This window comes from Danio rerio, chromosome 2, assembly GCF_052040795.2.
Source record: "Danio rerio strain M-AB ecotype USA chromosome 2, GRCz13ab, whole genome shotgun sequence".
In the NCBI taxonomy this organism is placed as follows: Eukaryota; Metazoa; Chordata; class Actinopteri; order Cypriniformes; family Danionidae; genus Danio; species Danio rerio.
The window spans coordinates 27,606,706-27,624,389 of NC_141022.1; the positions used below are offsets into that span (position 1 = coordinate 27,606,706).

Below are 17,684 nucleotides of genomic sequence, written 5' to 3' on the forward strand. Positions count from 1 at the left end.
AAGTATTTAGAAAGCAATGAAGCATTCACAATGAAAACTCCTCGACATGTAAACAGAAATTGAGATTGGCATACTAGTTATGATGGTTTTGATACACTCACTTGATAGCCTTTCAAAATTCCAGTTCCGAGAAATGAACCACTTTCACCAGAACCCTCGAAATCCTGAAAAAAAGAGCACATCTTGTTCTTAGTCTAATGACTATAAAAGCCAAACAAACTCAAAAGCCTAAGGGATAATTATGATTTTAAATGGTCAAAATGGTGTACCGATCCAGAAAAGTGATGTCTGAAGTGTTTGTTCCTCAAACAGCTGTATTTTCTCTAAATCAATACAGCTCTGTTTGAAGAAATTGATTTGATTTTTAAAACGCTGTACTGTACAATCAAAATGACAACACAGCTTCTCTCCATCAAACAAAGCCTTCAGTATGGTTTTTATTTTGCACTAAATCTTGTACCAAATACATGATTTACAGAGACTTCACACAGGCAAGCCTGACCTCTATTTATGCGTTTATATATAATTGGAACATCGAATGTACCTTTTTCACAGTAATTATATTTCAGATGATCCATTAGCAGGATACATTAAAAACACAAGCCTGTTGCTGACCATTTTGAAATTTGAAAAAGTTGGATGACCATAAATCTGCCTTCTGTGTCTTCTGTGATATCTATTACTAACTTAAATACACAGTTAGAAGATTACAGACCTTCAAAGTATCCACCATAAAGTTATTGTTTATGGGCCCTGGTGGACCCGGAGGCCCTGGTGGTCCTGGTAAACCTCTCGGTCCCATCGTTCCAAAAGGGCCAGGTGGTCCTCTCTGACCAGGATCTCCATTTTCACCCTTTAGCAAGAGAAATTAGACAAAATATTTCAAAAGTTTTAATGACAATCTGAGGAACAAAAAGCATTACGAGGTTTAATACAAGCATGTTCAGATGCAAAGGACAATAGCATTGATTTACATTAAACTATATATATATATATATATATATATATATATATATATATATATATATATATTTTTTTTTTTTTTTTTTTTTTTTGCAGTGATCATTCCATGAAAAACATTATACAGTAATTCAGAAAACCTTTCCATTGCACAAAGGAACTTTATTGTGGACCGTTCTAGCAAGATAACGATAAATATAAATATAACAATAAATAAATTTGTGTCCACACAAGCTATCGATAATGATCTCTTTATTTTTAGATTATGCTTTTAATTCAGCATTATCACTTGTAACCAGCAGCTGTGAGCTATTACCACATCTTGAATATACCAGGTATCGCTACAGCCAGAGACCTTCAAGTGGGAGGGATAACACTGCAAGCACATTGGGTGAATTCCTGGGTTTGGGGTTGGTGTAGATGTAGGTGTATAAGACTTTAATAAAATAACAGATTACTGTGAGGTTGGGTTTAGGTTTGGGGTAGCTGTAGACTAGTGTATTTTTTGATAATTTACTGTGGTAGGCTACAGTATAATAATTGTTTCCATGATAGTCATAATCTTTTAAAAGAGGACTTAACATCAAGCAGTGTGTTTCTTGACCATGCCATCTGTATATTTAAATTGTGAAAGCCCATTTATTTTTAGTGGATTCTGACTGGCTGGCTGTGTTTTATTCAATTCAATTAATCTTTATTAATTGAATTTATTTCTTTATTTATCTTTTACAATGTAGATTGTGTCAAAGCAGCTTCACATCTCATAGAAGATCATAGTAAATTAAAACAGTGTCAGTTTATCATATTTCATTAGCTGGGAAAAGTCATTCTGAAAGTGATCTCAACGATATCGTTTCTCTGTATCTGTTGTGATGTGAACTGTACGCCAACCCAGGCTCATTCTCAAAACATACTGAGCAGTACATACATAGTAGCACTACATTTCTGGAGATTGTGAAATGTTTAGGAGCTACGTTTTTTTTTCCAGTTTTTGTTTTCACAAATCTTCAGAGGCTGCTGTGTACACTTTTTAAGATCTCACATTTCTCTTGCTAGTGCCTGACTGATTGACTGACTGCCTGATCGACTAACCCACCCTCCTTCTTTCCTAAACCAAACCAAAAGTCTTTTCAAAAGCACTAATTGACCCCCCTACCCACTTCAGAAAACCCAACTGACAGTGTTGTCAAAAGCAATCCAGAAAAAGAAAAGCCCTCGCCTGATTTTTACCATGTTTTCAGATTTTACCCCATTCTCACACTCATTTACTCATTTACTTGTTTATTTTATTTTTTTGGCTTTTGTTTTGGTCTTTTTCATTTTAAAGACAAAATGCAGCTATACATACTTCTGGATACATAATTCACGATCTTCAGAAATGTATATTGGGCTACGTTTTCAGAATGTCTTTAACACTAAAATTTTTTAGAACTATATCTTTATCGTTATCTTTATAGTTATCATATATGGTGTGAACAAACCTTTAATGTATATTATTGAGATCAATAAAACTTCCTTCTCATTAAAAAACTGTATTATTTTTTTAAAACTGTTTTTTTGTGCTGGGGAATATTTGATGGCATCACTGCAAAAACACAAAAAAAAAAAAAAAAAATACAGAAAAACTAGGCAAAATAAGAAAACAAGAGGAAAACCTTTACTTTCATTAGGTATATTTTAAAGCTGTACTCTAAAATAAGTGGATTATGTAAGGTCCAAGCAACAGTAAATTCACCTTAATAAATATAGATTATTGTTCTCAATAAACATCATACCTTAGGTCCAGGAGGCCCTCTAATTCCGTGCTCACCCTGTTTAAGAAATCAACAGTTATAGAGCTGAAAATAGAGATTATTAAAAAGCATTACAACATAATTGTGTTCATACCTTTGCTCCTTTCGGACCCTGTTGTCCAGGTAAGCCATCCTGACCAGGAACACCCTTTATGGGTAAAACAGATCAGAAACACTTGTTTATGACATGACTTAATTATAAATCCTTCTGCCTGCTTTTAAACATTGGGAGAAAGTATGAATTTAAAAAAAATATATTTTTGTGTTCTGTCTATATATGATGAATGTATTTTTTTTAAAGTTGCCATTGGTGTTAGTAAAAGCAGACAGTTCGAAAAGAAAAAGACAGATTTTCTCCAACATTCAGAAAAGGCAGCATAGTTTCAAGCTGTCCTGAAATGCAACATAGCAGCCTGTGTGTATACCCTCTTTCTACCTATTCCATTTGTGTTCAGTAATGTCACAGCAAAATACCAGTGGTCTTTATGCATATATTTATTAATCATTTATTATTATAAGTTGTATTTTCAAACCAAAATCACCCCTAAAAATCTGACAACATATACACTATACATTTAAAAAAAAATGCAAATTCCATAAAAATACATTTGCATAAAATGCTATGATGCTAAATAACTTTTTTTTCTAGCAAAAATATCTATAAACAGTCTTGAATTAAGATTCTTGGGATGGTCAATTTTAGTAATTAACTATGGTCATTTTTTTTTTAAATGAAAACAATACATTTTGTCAACTGAGTCAGAAAAATAGTCCTGTTTACCTTTCAAATGATGTTTTACTTGGCCCTTTAGCAGACATATCCGCAGATACTTTCCTTATTTTATTTGACTTTTTAAGAAAACAAGACCTACTATATCTTAGCTACACTGTAGATAATCAGTTAATTAACAACTGAAAATATTTTGTATTTCTTGGGTAATTTCGAAAGCAGAAAATAATATAAAAAATGTAAAACTGTTAATTAACAGATTTAATTTTTTTTTTTTACAATGTAATATTGCTTCTTGCATCTTGATTTAAGAATGTTTAAGAATGATAATATAATGGTAATAAAATAACTCTATTTGTAAGCGGTAAGGTGATCCATTTTTGAGCTGGGCAAGATAATAGGTATAATGTAAACTAATTCAAAAATCTCAGTTTGCATTCAGGCAAATGAGGAAAAAGATATTGTTGGAGAGAAAATGCTGTCTTTTCCAACCTACTGGCTCAATGACCTGAACGAACCAGGGCAAAGCCTGTCCTTTACCAAAACCAGAGCCAGACCCAGAGTCAGTGCCAGACCCACTAAACCAGTCCTCAAACAGCTGGGAAATTGAGAGAAGGAAAGAAGACAACATGAATCAGCTGAGCACTGTGCTACAACCATCATTTAGCATCAGTAGGAGGTCTCGGGTATTGCTTGAGTGAGTTAATAATTTATTAGTGAGTTACTTCTTAATCTACATTGATTTAATGTGAAGTTGTCTGAATGAATTTTTAAGTTGTCTGAGTGTCTTCAGAAGTACAGAGTAGACAAGTGGAAAATCAATCTTTCTCAACACCTAACCTGAATCTTTCTCCATTAACTGATTAAATTGAAGAGAAAGCATACAGTACTCACAGGGAGCCCACTCTGCCCATCTCTGCCATCTTTGCCAGGAGCCCCTGGAGGACCAGGGAGCAATCCTCCAAGTGGGCTATTAGGACCAGGAGGGCCGGGTATTCCAGGAGGCCCTGGAGGACCAGGTGGACCCTAGAATATCATCTTATCGGTCAGAGAGATTGATATATCTGCTGATAAGTCTTACTGAAATAGCTTGACCATGTCTTCAAAAATTGATTTTACTCACCCGAAGAAGTTCTGTATCAATGTCAGCATCTCCAAATCCAGAGCCCAGTGCATCAAATCCATACTGTCATTAAAAATGAATATACATTTTAAGTATTAAGTATGCACAGTATGAAGAGTTCTACATCAGTCTACACCAGATGTACAGCCGCCTAAACAAGTTTCAAATACTAATGCAGCAAATATATTTTCATGGTCCTAAATGATGACTATAAGGCCTCTTTAGAGTGCTTTTTGATGTGTCAGTATGTTGTGTCAGGAAGGTTTAAAGTGATAGTTCAGGCAAAAATGATAATTTACTTACTACAAACTCACACTCAACCTCAAGAGGTTACAAACCTGTTTGAGTTTCTTTGTTCTTTTAAACACAAAATAATATATCTAATATCTAAGATATCTAAAAGATAGGGTGTCACGGTGGTGCAGTCGGTAGCATGAATGCCTCACAGCAAGAAGGTTGCTAGTTCGAGCCCCAGCTTGGTCAGCTAGCATTTCTGTGTGGAGTTTGCATGTTCTCCCCATGTTGGCTTGGGTTTTCTCTGGGTGCTCCGGTTTCCCCCACAGTCCAAAGATATGCGCTATGGGTGAATTAAATAAGCTAAATTGGCAGTGTATGTGTGTGAATGCAAGAGTGTATGAGTGTTTCCTAGTGACGGGTTGTGGCTGGAAGAGAATCCGCTGTGTAAAACACATGCTGGATAAGTTGGCGGTTCATTCCGCTGTGGTGACCCCTGATTAATAAAGGGACAAAGAAAATTAATGAATAAATCTAAAAGATAAATTAAAAAATCTTAGAAAGGGTAACCATTGACATCTATAATATGGAAAAATCAACACAGGCTCATTCTGAAAAGGTAGATTTTTCTGGATGCCACGAATTATGTAGCTGGAGGTACGTATAGCTGCATTTCATTTTTTAAGCGAACGCTACGAGGTGGTATGACGCCGTGCCTTTTCGTGCTTACCGGCTGACAGCTTACCTCCGTGTGGAGGGCTTTCCTGCCACAACTAGTTTGTCCAGTTAGCAATTGGCGTTTACTGTAAGTCAGCGGACTTGAGATGCAGAAAGGAGTAGACCACGACGATGATGATCGGGTTCGAGCCCGGGGAAGAGCGGTTCCAAAAATCAGGTAAGACAAAAACAGAATCCAAAAAATAAAGTGAACAAGTTCATAACAGGGTGAGAATGTGGTAAAATCCGAAGATGTGGTAAAAATCAGACGAGGGCTTTTCTTTTTCTGGACAGCTTTTGCAAATTGTTGGTTGGATTTAGGTAAGTAACTGGGTGGGCCGGTCAGTCGGTAAAATTGGTTGGTTTTAGGGAAGGAGGAGGGTGGGTCAGTCGATTGGCCGGTCGCACAGTCAATCATTCAATCAGTCAGACAGACGGTCGCTCGACAGCGGCCTCTGATGGGTTTTCACGAGAACAGAGCGATTGCAAACAGCACTCGCGAGAGACATTTGAGATACTATAAAGCGCACACAGCTGCCTCTCATGGATTTGCGAAAACAAAAACTGCTAAAATACGTACCTCACGGAAACTATATTTTTAGAATGAGACATCGTTTTTAGACAGAAAAAAAGAAACTTAAACAGTTTTATGAGAAGTAGAAGGGCAAGCAAATGATTTATCTGTTTTAGATTAAATACCCCTTTAAAAGTCTTTCAGTTTATGCATGAACAAAATGGCAGTAATTGTATTGTGCCTCCCATCCATGGCTGTATGCAGTTATATTGTGCAATCACCTCTATCTGTAATCAAATGCTGTCAATTACAGTATCTGTTTAAAGGAGGTTTTAATGTAGGTTTAAACCAGATTTCCAATACATTGTGTGAACAAAACAAGTCTGGTAAAGCTTACTTTATCTTACAGCACAAATATATATATATATATATATATATATATAGGCATAAATAAAAAAGAAATAATAATTTTAATCAAGTATTTACTCACTGGAACCTTAACTGGTTTGCTTGGCCCTGGTGGTCCAGGAGGTCCTGGTGGACCAGGCAATCCAGTCCGGCCCACTCCAGGATCACCCTAAGATATGTTTGAAATACAAGCATTTATGATACGTTTGAAAAAACAAAACAAAAAACAAGTCCACTACACGTCATGGCAGGAGGTGATCACTGAACTGTCACATTGTGGATGATCAAAACTCTCCATTATCTCTCACCTTCTCTCCTTTGACTCCAGATTCTCCAGGTAATCCAGGAGGTCCCGTCTGTCCTCTCTGACCCTGTATTAAAAAAACAAGTTGACTGCTGTATTAAGATAGACAGAGACAGAAACATGCAGCCTTGAGTTCTGTTAAGTTACAGTATACGGTTTATTTTTCTACAAAGAATTAAGCAATTTCCTGTGTGAAACTTTTCATTCATTTGCCGCTATTCTGTAAGTAGAGTAAATAACTAAGATGAGTAAGAAAGTATGGTAAAATGGTAAACTATCTGTGCAGCATACCAGCATTTTTATGATTATGATAGTACATTAAGATAATACGACATATACTGGTCTAAAATGTCTACAGCAACATAAAAGGCTGTTTTTTGAACAGTTAAAATATCTAGAAGCAACGGAAAAGAAGCAACATTCAAGTTGAAAATATCTACGTATGTACTAAGTATTAAAAGTAATTCTGTTAAATTTGCCAAAAAGGAAAGAAACTGTAAGCTTATCAAAGAAAAGAGGTTTGGCAGGGCTTTTCTAATGTTTGCTGCAGTCTGAGCCTGTGTGCGTTTGTTTACTCCATATATTTTATTAGAAGAGGAGATCATTAGTTCAATAAAACATATATAGGGGATGACAATTGATAATTTACTTGGGAAATGGGAGAAAGAGAGAAATGAGTGTGCAGTGTTTTTATAAATTTACTGAATGAGATCAAATAATCAGATTCTCCTCAAAAAAGAGACATTAACAAGCTTCAGAATGGCAATGCACATTCAGAAAATGCATGTTGACTTTACTGAGCATAATTACAGCAAACTAAGAAGAACCAAACGAATAACAAACTCAATATATTGACCAGTGTTCTGTTCAAGGTCTAGAATCAAGTTACTATGAAATCAAACCAATGCTGTGTGGGGTGTCATTATGAGTCAAACCACTGCAAATTACCAAGCCCCCTAAATCACCAGACATTATCTAATACAAAACTGCCCATGTGCTAGGAACAACATACATTTGTTATTTTTACATGAGAATACGTGAAAAATTATTATCATATATTTAACTAAATCACATTTTTTCAGTGAAAGGCAAAAACCCAAAAGCAACCCTTTAATTTACTCTGAAAAATTAGAACATTTTATATCTGTAGATCTTTTTAATTCTAAAAAAGTTGAAAAGTTTCAAGAGATTATTCATCTAAGAAAAAAAAAACAATTTTAAGAACTGTTACAGAAACTTAAAGGTTCTTTGGAGAAGTTTTGAGTTCTTTAGAGTGGCTCCCTTAAAATCAAAGGTTTCAAAAAGGTCTTTTTTTACAGTAATAGCACAGAAGAACCTTTTTTTGCTCTCCAAAGAATATTTAGTAAAAAAAAAAAAAAAAAAATCAACTTTTTAAAATTATTTAAAATAACCCAACATCACTTGTCATGGTGTTTTGCCATATTTTTTTTTACAGTTTGTTATACCTTTTATTCTATATATATATATATATATATATATACACACATACACACACACACACACACACACACACACACACACACACACACACACACACACACACACATATATATATGTATATATACACACAAATATTTTTTTTTCTTAGTGTGCAGAACATTTTCGTAATTAGAAGCTTTTCAATGAATCTTTTGTGAAATGGAAAGGTTCCATGTATATTAAAAGTCCATTGTGGAACCACAGAGGCCATTAAAGACTTTATTATATAACATTTTAAGTCATCTGGCCATCTCAAAGTTCTGGATCAATGGGTCAATTTTAAGTGTTTTTTTGTTCTTATTTTCAGCTCTTATATCTTGAGTTCATATCTCAACAAAAAATAAATACTCACTGGTTTCCCATCTTCACCTTTGCTTCCCTGTAAAACATGCAATAGTTAAAAAAATAAAGTGTATAAGTCATTAAAACAAGTATGAAAATTGTCATCAGAGCATATTCTAAACATCATATCCTAATAAACATATACTCATACAGGTTGTCCATCTTTCCCTGGTCTGCCTCGTCCTCCTGGCTGACCAATTGGACCCTGTGGTCCTCTCGGTCCAGGCTGTCCTGAATGTCTGATTGGGACAGATGTTCCTGGAGGCCCAGGGGGTCCAGGTGGCCCTGCAGGCCCAGGTTCTCCACGCTCTCCTTTCTGTCCCTAGTCAAAACCCAGAAAAAAATGCCCTTAAACCAGACTTTTAGTATTTTAGTATTTAGTACAGTAGTATATCAATGTGGATACTATATTAATTGCATCCTTTTTCCATTTACAGCCAAAAATAAAGTTTGTCACTCACAACCCTCTCCCCTGTTTCATCTGTTTTGTAAGTCCCTGAAAGGAATAACAACCAATTTTTAACAAAACCACCAATATACACATATATTATTAATAATCTTACTATAATACACGTAATAATCAGATCTATATATTCCAAATTTGATTTAAATATTATGCTCTGACCTCTCAGCAGCCTTTCATCTATTGGGGTCACATGTCCTGAGAATCCACCCTCTTCTATGTCAGGTGACTGAATGGGTGGGGCTTCAACAGGAGAGGTGAGTCTTAGTGTCTGCAGGGAATAAAACATCAACTTTATAATTTACTGAAACAACATAAATGGCCATAATAACTGTAATTGTACTGTGTTGTATTGCAACATATATCTTATTTACTCCCTCTTTTACTTTAGCTGTCTCTAATGTCAGAGGCTGCATCCTCCGAAGGACACATTCGAAGGGCACTTCATCCTCAAAGGCTGTCTCACTTTGAAAAAATTCGAAGGCTCCTTCAAATGCAGCCTCCAAATGCGTCCTTTGTTTCCCAGGTAATGAAGGATACAACTAGTTGATCTTTCGAGACCTTGAACGTCCCAAGATTCTTTGCGTGCTGATAACTGCGGAATGATTTTAAAGGAAAACTCCAGAAAACACTTTTAGTATGAATTAGGTTTTGTTTTACTTGGATATCTGAGTATGTGTTACTTAAAAAGTAATTTTTATATTTACATATGTGGATCAAAGAAAATCCTGTATATTTTCCAAGTTAAGTTTTGCCTTCAGATTGCTTTTAAAGTTTTAAAGTCACATTGAATATTTTTTTATTACTGCTTATTAGCGGCAGCTGTTATGGTTGCTAGGTGACGAGAACCGTCCTCTGTAGGCTAGATTTTCTCATTTTAAAATGCTTGGTTCGGCCTGTGTGCACTTCGAAGGACTCCGCTTGGCACTCTGCAGCCTTCAGAGGATGCAGCCTCTGAAATGAGACAGCTATTAAATTCCAGCATTTGTTTTTCCTACTATGGAAGTCAACGGTTCCCAGTTTCCAACATTCTTCAAAATATATCTTTTTGTGTTCATCATTACCAACAAAAACAAAAGGTTTGAGACAAGTTAAGCGTGAGCAAATGTTGACAGATTTTGTATTTTTGGGTGAACTATCCTGGTTCTATTTTTTTATTTTTATTTATTTATTTATTCGACATGGACATCACAATTACACTGGTCAACCAAATGCATTTATTTAAGTGTTTTAGCAAACTTGCTAATTCTCAACACCTGTCCACATTTTGGTAAACGATGTCTGAATCAAACTTCTGAGAACTTTTTGTGTTTATTTGCCTCTTTTTGGTGATTCTGATTACTCGTTTACGTTTTTTTAGATCAAATTGCCTGCTTAATGATTACATGTATCTGTAATCATTAAGCTGATTTGGAGGTCAAGGAAAAAGATTATTTTTAATGTTTAAAAAAGTTGTGATGTTTAATATTTTTGTAAAAATGTTTAATTTATAAGAGTTGTGAATAGAGAGTTCCCATCCCGATTAACTGAACTTCACTGGTCTAAATTATTTACTTTTGGTGAGCAAATGATATTATACATCTTCATAAGTTCTTAGTTTGACAGATGATCTTTTTTATACATTTAATTTTAATTAAAATAAAAATAAAGGTAACATTATACACTAAATTAGCATTTTATTGAATTAATTTTAAGGATGTTACTGATTAAGAAGAGAATAGACAGGAGAGGAAAATTATCTACCACTCACCCTTCTCCCTCAATTCTTCCCTGCCATGCATTGCAGAGCATTACATCACATCACAGCAGGTTTGAAATTGGTTTTCATGTCACTTGTGACCAGTCAGTGTAAATGTCATGCCATGACATGTTCTGGAGTGCCATTTTTAAATGTATTTGAATGTAAAGCTAATGTATTGTGTTTCTTCACAAACACCATCTAGTTTTTACTTTAAATATCCCTTTAGATTTTGAAAAAAACTGTAAGAAAATCGTACGCATAATGATGCTCTGTCTGTGATGAAAGACAATCTTATCTCCATGAAGAAAGAGTCAACCTCATTGTTTCCTGTTTGTCAAAGACAAACAAAGCACATTTTCTACAGAGAAATAATTAAACTGACAACAAACACACATAAAACAAGATGACTATGTCAACATTCCTTTATTTTATGCTCACTTATTCAGCTATGAAATATGTTATGTGTTTGTGTGTTTAATTAAAAAAAACAATCAAAAATGTTTTTAAAATGAAGCCTGTTTATTTATAAAGTACTTATACCTTTTCATTGAAAATTAAATTGTTTATGTGTTCAATAAAAGTTCACAAAAGCTGCATTTACTTTAGATAAATACAGTACGTTTAGATCTAAAAATGTATTATATTTATTGTCCTAAACATTAAATATATTGTTTACATTACTGTAATATCTAATACGGTTATCTAATTCAATACATTCTAAAATGTAAAGTATTCATCTGATGGCATTTATTTTATTCTTGAAAAATAATTGTAATATGCTGATTTACTGCTACTGGTTATTTTTATTGCTGAAATCAGTTACTCTGCTTAATATTTTTATGGAAATCAAAAAATATATATTTTTTCAGGATTCCTTCATGAATAGAAAATTGAAAGAACTGCATTTTTTATTTTTTAAAATATTTTTGTACAATATAAAAAGCTGTTTTTGTAGCCATTTTAATCAAATTCATACATCCTTGATAAATAAAATACAAAAATAAATAAATTAAATAGAATAAAATGTAATAAACAAAAACAAATGGTAACACGTTTATTTTAAGGGTCCAAATTAAGCCTTAATTAATGGTAATTTGTTTACAATTAAGCATTAGTTGAAAACAAATGCACTACTTAATGGTTAGTAAAAAATGTTAAGGGTCCTGAATTATTTAAGTTGAGTTACACTTGTAAATCATGATAAACTTTTTCACAATTATGCATCAGTTAAGCATGAGCAAACATAATTCATGATTAACTGAATACAAAGGCATTTTAACCATTATTTACAATTTGATAAGCCATATATTATTTCTTTAAACCATTGTGTAAGTTAACTGAACAACAAGCTACTAATTATGTTTAACAACTGCTGGTTTGCAAATATATATAGCTAAAATTGTGTAATAAATCAGTTTAACCTCATGTCCTATAGGTAAAGTTAATGTCCACATTAATGCATAATTCGGGACCCTTTAAACGTTTAGTTAACCATAATTATTAGTGCTTTTGATTTTAACTAATGCTTAATTGTTAACAAATTAACCATTAATTAATGCTTAATTAATGCATTATTTTGGACCCTTAAAATAAAGTGTTACCAAACAAACAAACAAACAAACAAACAAATAAATAAATAAATAAATAAACAAACTAACTTGCTGATCCAAACTTTTTTATAAGTAGAGTAAATTAACCTAAACAACCAGATCACTCGATGGTGTAATTGTCTAGGACAGTGTTTCTCAACCATGTTCCTGAGGGACCACCAGATCTGCACATTTCCCATGTCTCCTTAACCAAACACACCTGATTCAGATCACCAGCTCATTAGCAAAGATTGAATGACCTGCAATGGATGTGACAGACAAAGGAGACATCCAAAACATGCAGTGTTGGTGGTCCTCCAGGAACATGGTAGAGAAACACTGGTCTAGGATATAGTAAATCAAACAAATAAATAAATAAATAAATAAATAAATAAATAAATAAATAAATAAATAAATAAATAAATAAATAAATAAATATTCACATATTTTGGGATAAGATCCAAAAATGTGCAAGAACTTAGATATTTCCACGGCAAAATCACAGTATGTCACTATATTAATAGATCAATAAATAATCTTTTTGAAGTTTAACCAGCAATGCAAAGCATGCATTGAACTGCTTCAGACAAACCTTTTCCTTGTTGTTAGTCTGCCCAAAGGTTTCTTCACGCCTCGCATGTTCTTCCTCATCATCATAATCACCATCGCCACTTCTGTCCCCGGAGGCCTGCAGCTGCAAAACATCCAGAAGAGCAAAACACTCACACCATGACTGACTCTACCACAAGAGGGAGACCCTGAGCAATGCACAAACTAACACACTCAATCTACACATCCATATCTATATGCTTCTAATGGCCAAATGCTGTTGAAATATATTAAAAATCAAATAAAGAGAGTAGTGAAAGTGCACTCACGCTGGGGTCGTCTTCCTCACACTGCTCTTCTGCCGCTCTGGGGTCAGGTTTTATTACTAGCTGTTGGATTGACCCCTGAGGTAATGGAAAAGATATACAGACACCAAAAATTAGTATGAGGGTTAACTGCTTAGTGAATTAAAAAAAAAAAAAAAAAAAAGAGATTGCAGTGTATATTTGTGGAATGACAAGTGGTTAAACCCAAACTGTAATTTTCTTTGGTCTTTTTTATATACAGTAGAGTATGTGTAGAGTGAAGTGCAGAAGCATCATAAGAGCAGCATTAATGAACACAAATGTGAATAATAATATGAGACTAGAGTCGAACTGAAAACAAGCACAGTGATCTTGGACTTTTCACTAGATTGTTAAAGGATAAGAATGGGACAAAAGACTAAGCTTTAAGGAAAAGTGTAGAGACCAAAAGAAGGACAAACTTTGGGTGTAGAGCTGAAGCTATTTTGCATTGATTTTGTTATGTGATTTGTTATGAATGTTAAGAAGCGACTAAATATAATAAAGTAGAATTTTTATGTAAATACAATGTAAATGAAATCATTTAATTACCATTTTTATATTATATATAGAAATATACGTATATGTTTAAGATATGTTAAACATAAACAAATATTTAACATATTAGCAATTTATTGTATACAAATGAATAACTCGATTCACAGAATTCTGTTAGCCTCAATGCAATAGAGTTACATTCAGGGTTGCGCAACAGTTTTAATTTCCTGACGTTGACTTATATAGTTGATTTTAACAAGTGGAGTTTTGGGAAATTCATCACTTGTCAATCATTCTCCAGTTCTCCATTGGCCGCACCCATACATGCGTCCTCTTTTTCTATAAATCCTCTGCACAACATTAAAAGCCTAAGCCTTCTTAGCTGCATATATTTTGTTTTCAGTTTTAAGACAATTTTTGCTCACAGAAAGTTTAGCTGGAGAGCTCAAGTTATTTTAGACAATCAGCTCCCTCTACTTCTGCAAAAATGCTTCATTAGTATGCAAAAGAAGTTTGGTTAATATATATCACCTTAAGCAATACAGGAAAGAAAAAGAGACAAAAAATAATAAAAATATATATTCCTTTTTCCGAATAATATATACATACAGTTGAAGTCAGAATTATTAGCCCCCTTTTGATTTTTTTTTCTTTTTTTAATATTTCCCAAATGATGTTTAACAGAGCAAAGAAATTTTCACAATGTCTGATAATATTTTTTCTTCTGAAGGAAGTCTTATTTTTTTTATTTCGGCTAGAATAAAAGCAGTTTTGAATTTTTTAAAAACCAATTTTGGGACAAAATTATTATCCCCTTTAAGCACAAATTTTTTTCGTTAGTCTACAGAACAAACCATCGTTATACAATAACTTGCCTAATTACCATAACCTGCCTAGTTTACCTTATTAACCTAGTTAAGCCTTTAAATGTCACTTTAAGCTGTATAGAAGTGTCTTGAATAATATCAAGTAAAATATTATTTACTGTCATCATGACAAAGATAAAATAAATCAGTTATTAGAAATAGGTTTCTAAAACTATTATGCTTTGAAATGTGCTGAAACAATATTCCCTCCATTCAACAGAAATTTGGGAAAAAAATAAACGGGCGCTAATAAGTCAGGCGGGGCTAATAATTCTGACTTCAACTGTATATTTCTTTTTTTTCCAGCCAATATTTCCATAAATGTCTGAAATCATGGGACCACATAAACTTTTCCATCTAATAGCTGTAATAGTTAAATAAATGCAAGACCCTTCAAATGGTATTCATGTCCAATTTTTTGATACCTAATAGAAAATGTGGCAGCATTAAACCATTTAAGTGCTTATTCCTCTCAACGGATCAGGTGAATATGGGATCGTAGCCCAAAAACGCCTCATTGCAGCTCACTGAGAGCAGCAACTTGCACTAGAGGTACTTTATTGCACTATTTGTGCAATTTAAGGCTTACTATATTGCTACATGCGCCACTCTATTGTTCTTACTCGCTCACATGAGCGCTCACTCTCTTGTTGTTTTGCGTTCTGGAATATTGTATGTAATTTGCAGGAATCAGGGAGCCACTATGAATATGCGTGAAACTCTCAGAGCCTCCAGGAGTGGTGGGATATCTGGTTTTATGCTCAATTTTCCCTGCACAATATACATGCAGGTCAGACTTTGAATTGTTTTCGCACTGCTTAGTACAAAAACATTGGGGCGTAACACTGACAGTCTGCAGATAAAGCACATCTTGTTTGTTTCATTACAAATCCATTGTGTTGGTGTATAGAGCCAAAAATGTTAGAATTGTGTCATTGTCCAAATATTCATGGACCTAACTGTATATACTGTGCTGCTGAGTGTGTAAGTGCATGAGTACATAGTGCATTAGTGTATAGTGTGCCAGTTGGGATGCAGACCTGACCTTTATTTTGATAGGTTTTCATGAAGACACCATGACTTTCGATGTGTGCATGATATTCTAGTTTTCTCGAATAAAACAGAAACTACCTTTAGTTATTCATCCAAATTCAGAGACATGTCATGTTACACAGCTAATCCCAAATTCATAACTGGACTACTTTATAAATGAGATTGCTTTGATGCTTTGAAGAATTCAAAACGCCACCCGACACACCTGCTGGCCAAATTGGTTAAATGCAACTGCAAAAGACCAAGAAAGTTACAACGGCACTGCAAATTAACAAAACAAATACAAAACTTTTAAAAATAAAATTCAAATGTCTGTCAGGCTTTATTCTGAGAAAACAACAATATACAGTTGATGTCACAATTATTAGCCCCCCCCCCCCCCCTTTCTTCTTTTTAAAAATTTTCCCAAATAAGTTTAACAGAGCCAGGAAATTTTCACAGTATGTCTGATTATATTTTTTCTTCTGGAGAAAGTCTTATTTGTTTTATTTTGGCTAGAATAAAAGCAGTTTTTAATTTTTTAAACCAATTTTTAGATCGAAATTATTAACCTCTTTAAGCAATTTTTTTTCAATAGTCAGAACAAACCATCGATATACAATAACCTGCCTAATTACCCTAGCCTGCCTAATTAACCTAATTAACCCAGTTAAGCCTTTAAATGTCAAAAATATCTAGTCAAAAATTTTTTACTGTCATCATTCATCATTCATTTTCTTGTCGGCTTAGCCCTTTATTAATCCGGGGTCGCCACAGTGGAATAACTGCCAACTTGTCCAGCACATTTTTTTACGCAGCGGATGCCCTTCCAGCTGCAACCCATCTCTGGGAAACATCCACACCCACATTCACACACACACTCATACACTATGGACAAGTTAGCCTACCCAATTCACCTGTATCGCATGTCTTTGGACTGTGGGGGAAACCGGAGCACCCGGAAGAAACCCACGCAAACGCAGGAAGAACATGCAAACTCCACACATAAACGCCAACTGAGCCGAGGATCGAACCAACGACCCAGCGACCTTCTTGCTGTGAGGCGACAGCACTACCTACTTCGCCACTACGTTGCATACTGTCATCATGGCAAAGATAAAATAAATCGGTTATTAGAAATGAGTTATTAAAGCTATTATGTTTAGAAATGTGTTGAAAAAAATCTGCTCTCCATCAAACAGAAATTGGGGAAAAAATAAACAGGGGGACTAATAATTCTGACTTAAAATGTAGATTAGTCTAAAAGCTTTTGAACTAATAATTTATTGACTAATAATACTATTTAATTTAATTTTACATATACATTTTTGGCAGATGTTTAATCCGAGTGCATGACATGCACTGCACTGAATGCACCTTTTTATCAGTTTTGCTTTGCCTGGGATTGTACCCACAACCTTTGTGTTTCTGGTGCTAAACTGTACTATTTGAGCTTCTGAGAATACATTCAAACACTGTTTTCAAGTATAAATAGCACAAGTGGAGTGTTCACACTAACAATTCCAATAAAAAGTCCCCTTTAAATACATGGAAGAAGCACTTAATATACTCTTTAAAACAAAACAAAAATAAATAGTAATAAAAAAATGTGCCGAATGTTTGCAGGTTTAATAATGTAATGGAGGATGCAAGACTGCAAGCTCCAATGGTGAATAACAAAATAACCTTCATTTCATACACTTAACAGCTGAGAACATGGTGCATAAGTACATAGTGTGCAAGTACATAGTGTAAAGTGCGTCATTTGGAACAAAACTAATGCATTCTTCAAGCTTTAATCACGCCGCAATCGTGATTGTACACAAGTGCTGTCAGAACGAGATTTGTTTTGCTATTTTCAATCGAACAGCATAGATTGAGTTGAGCAGAAATACAGCAGCACACATTCGTCCAGGGCTCAGAGATTCTCCAGCAGCGCTGAAGGGAAGGTAATACATTTTGCACAATTATCAACAA

The 17,684-nt window shown here is 34.2% G+C and overlaps 1 protein-coding gene across 15 annotated transcripts in view; it reads right to left on the reverse strand.

Moving 5' to 3' along the window:
- The window catches only part of col15a1b (collagen, type XV, alpha 1b), an 84,090-nt gene that overhangs the window by 21,523 nt on the left and 44,883 nt on the right, over positions 1-17,684 (reverse strand). For 9 of the 15 annotated variants that reach the window (XM_087239573.1, XM_087239571.1, XM_087239572.1 and 6 more), the window contains 14 exon segments: positions 13,297-13,371; positions 13,011-13,112; positions 9,251-9,359; positions 9,087-9,121; positions 8,777-8,947; positions 8,636-8,662; positions 6,788-6,850; positions 6,562-6,648; positions 4,607-4,669; positions 4,378-4,509; positions 2,848-2,901; positions 2,736-2,771; positions 716-853; positions 102-164 (listed from right to left, as the gene is read on the reverse strand). In XM_087239573.1, the coding sequence (XP_087095699.1) occupies positions 102-164; positions 716-853; positions 2,736-2,771; positions 2,848-2,901; positions 4,378-4,509; positions 4,607-4,669; positions 6,562-6,648; positions 6,788-6,850; positions 8,636-8,662; positions 8,777-8,947; positions 9,087-9,121; positions 9,251-9,359; positions 13,011-13,112; positions 13,297-13,371 (1,155 nt within the window). 15 annotated transcript variants of the gene reach the window in all.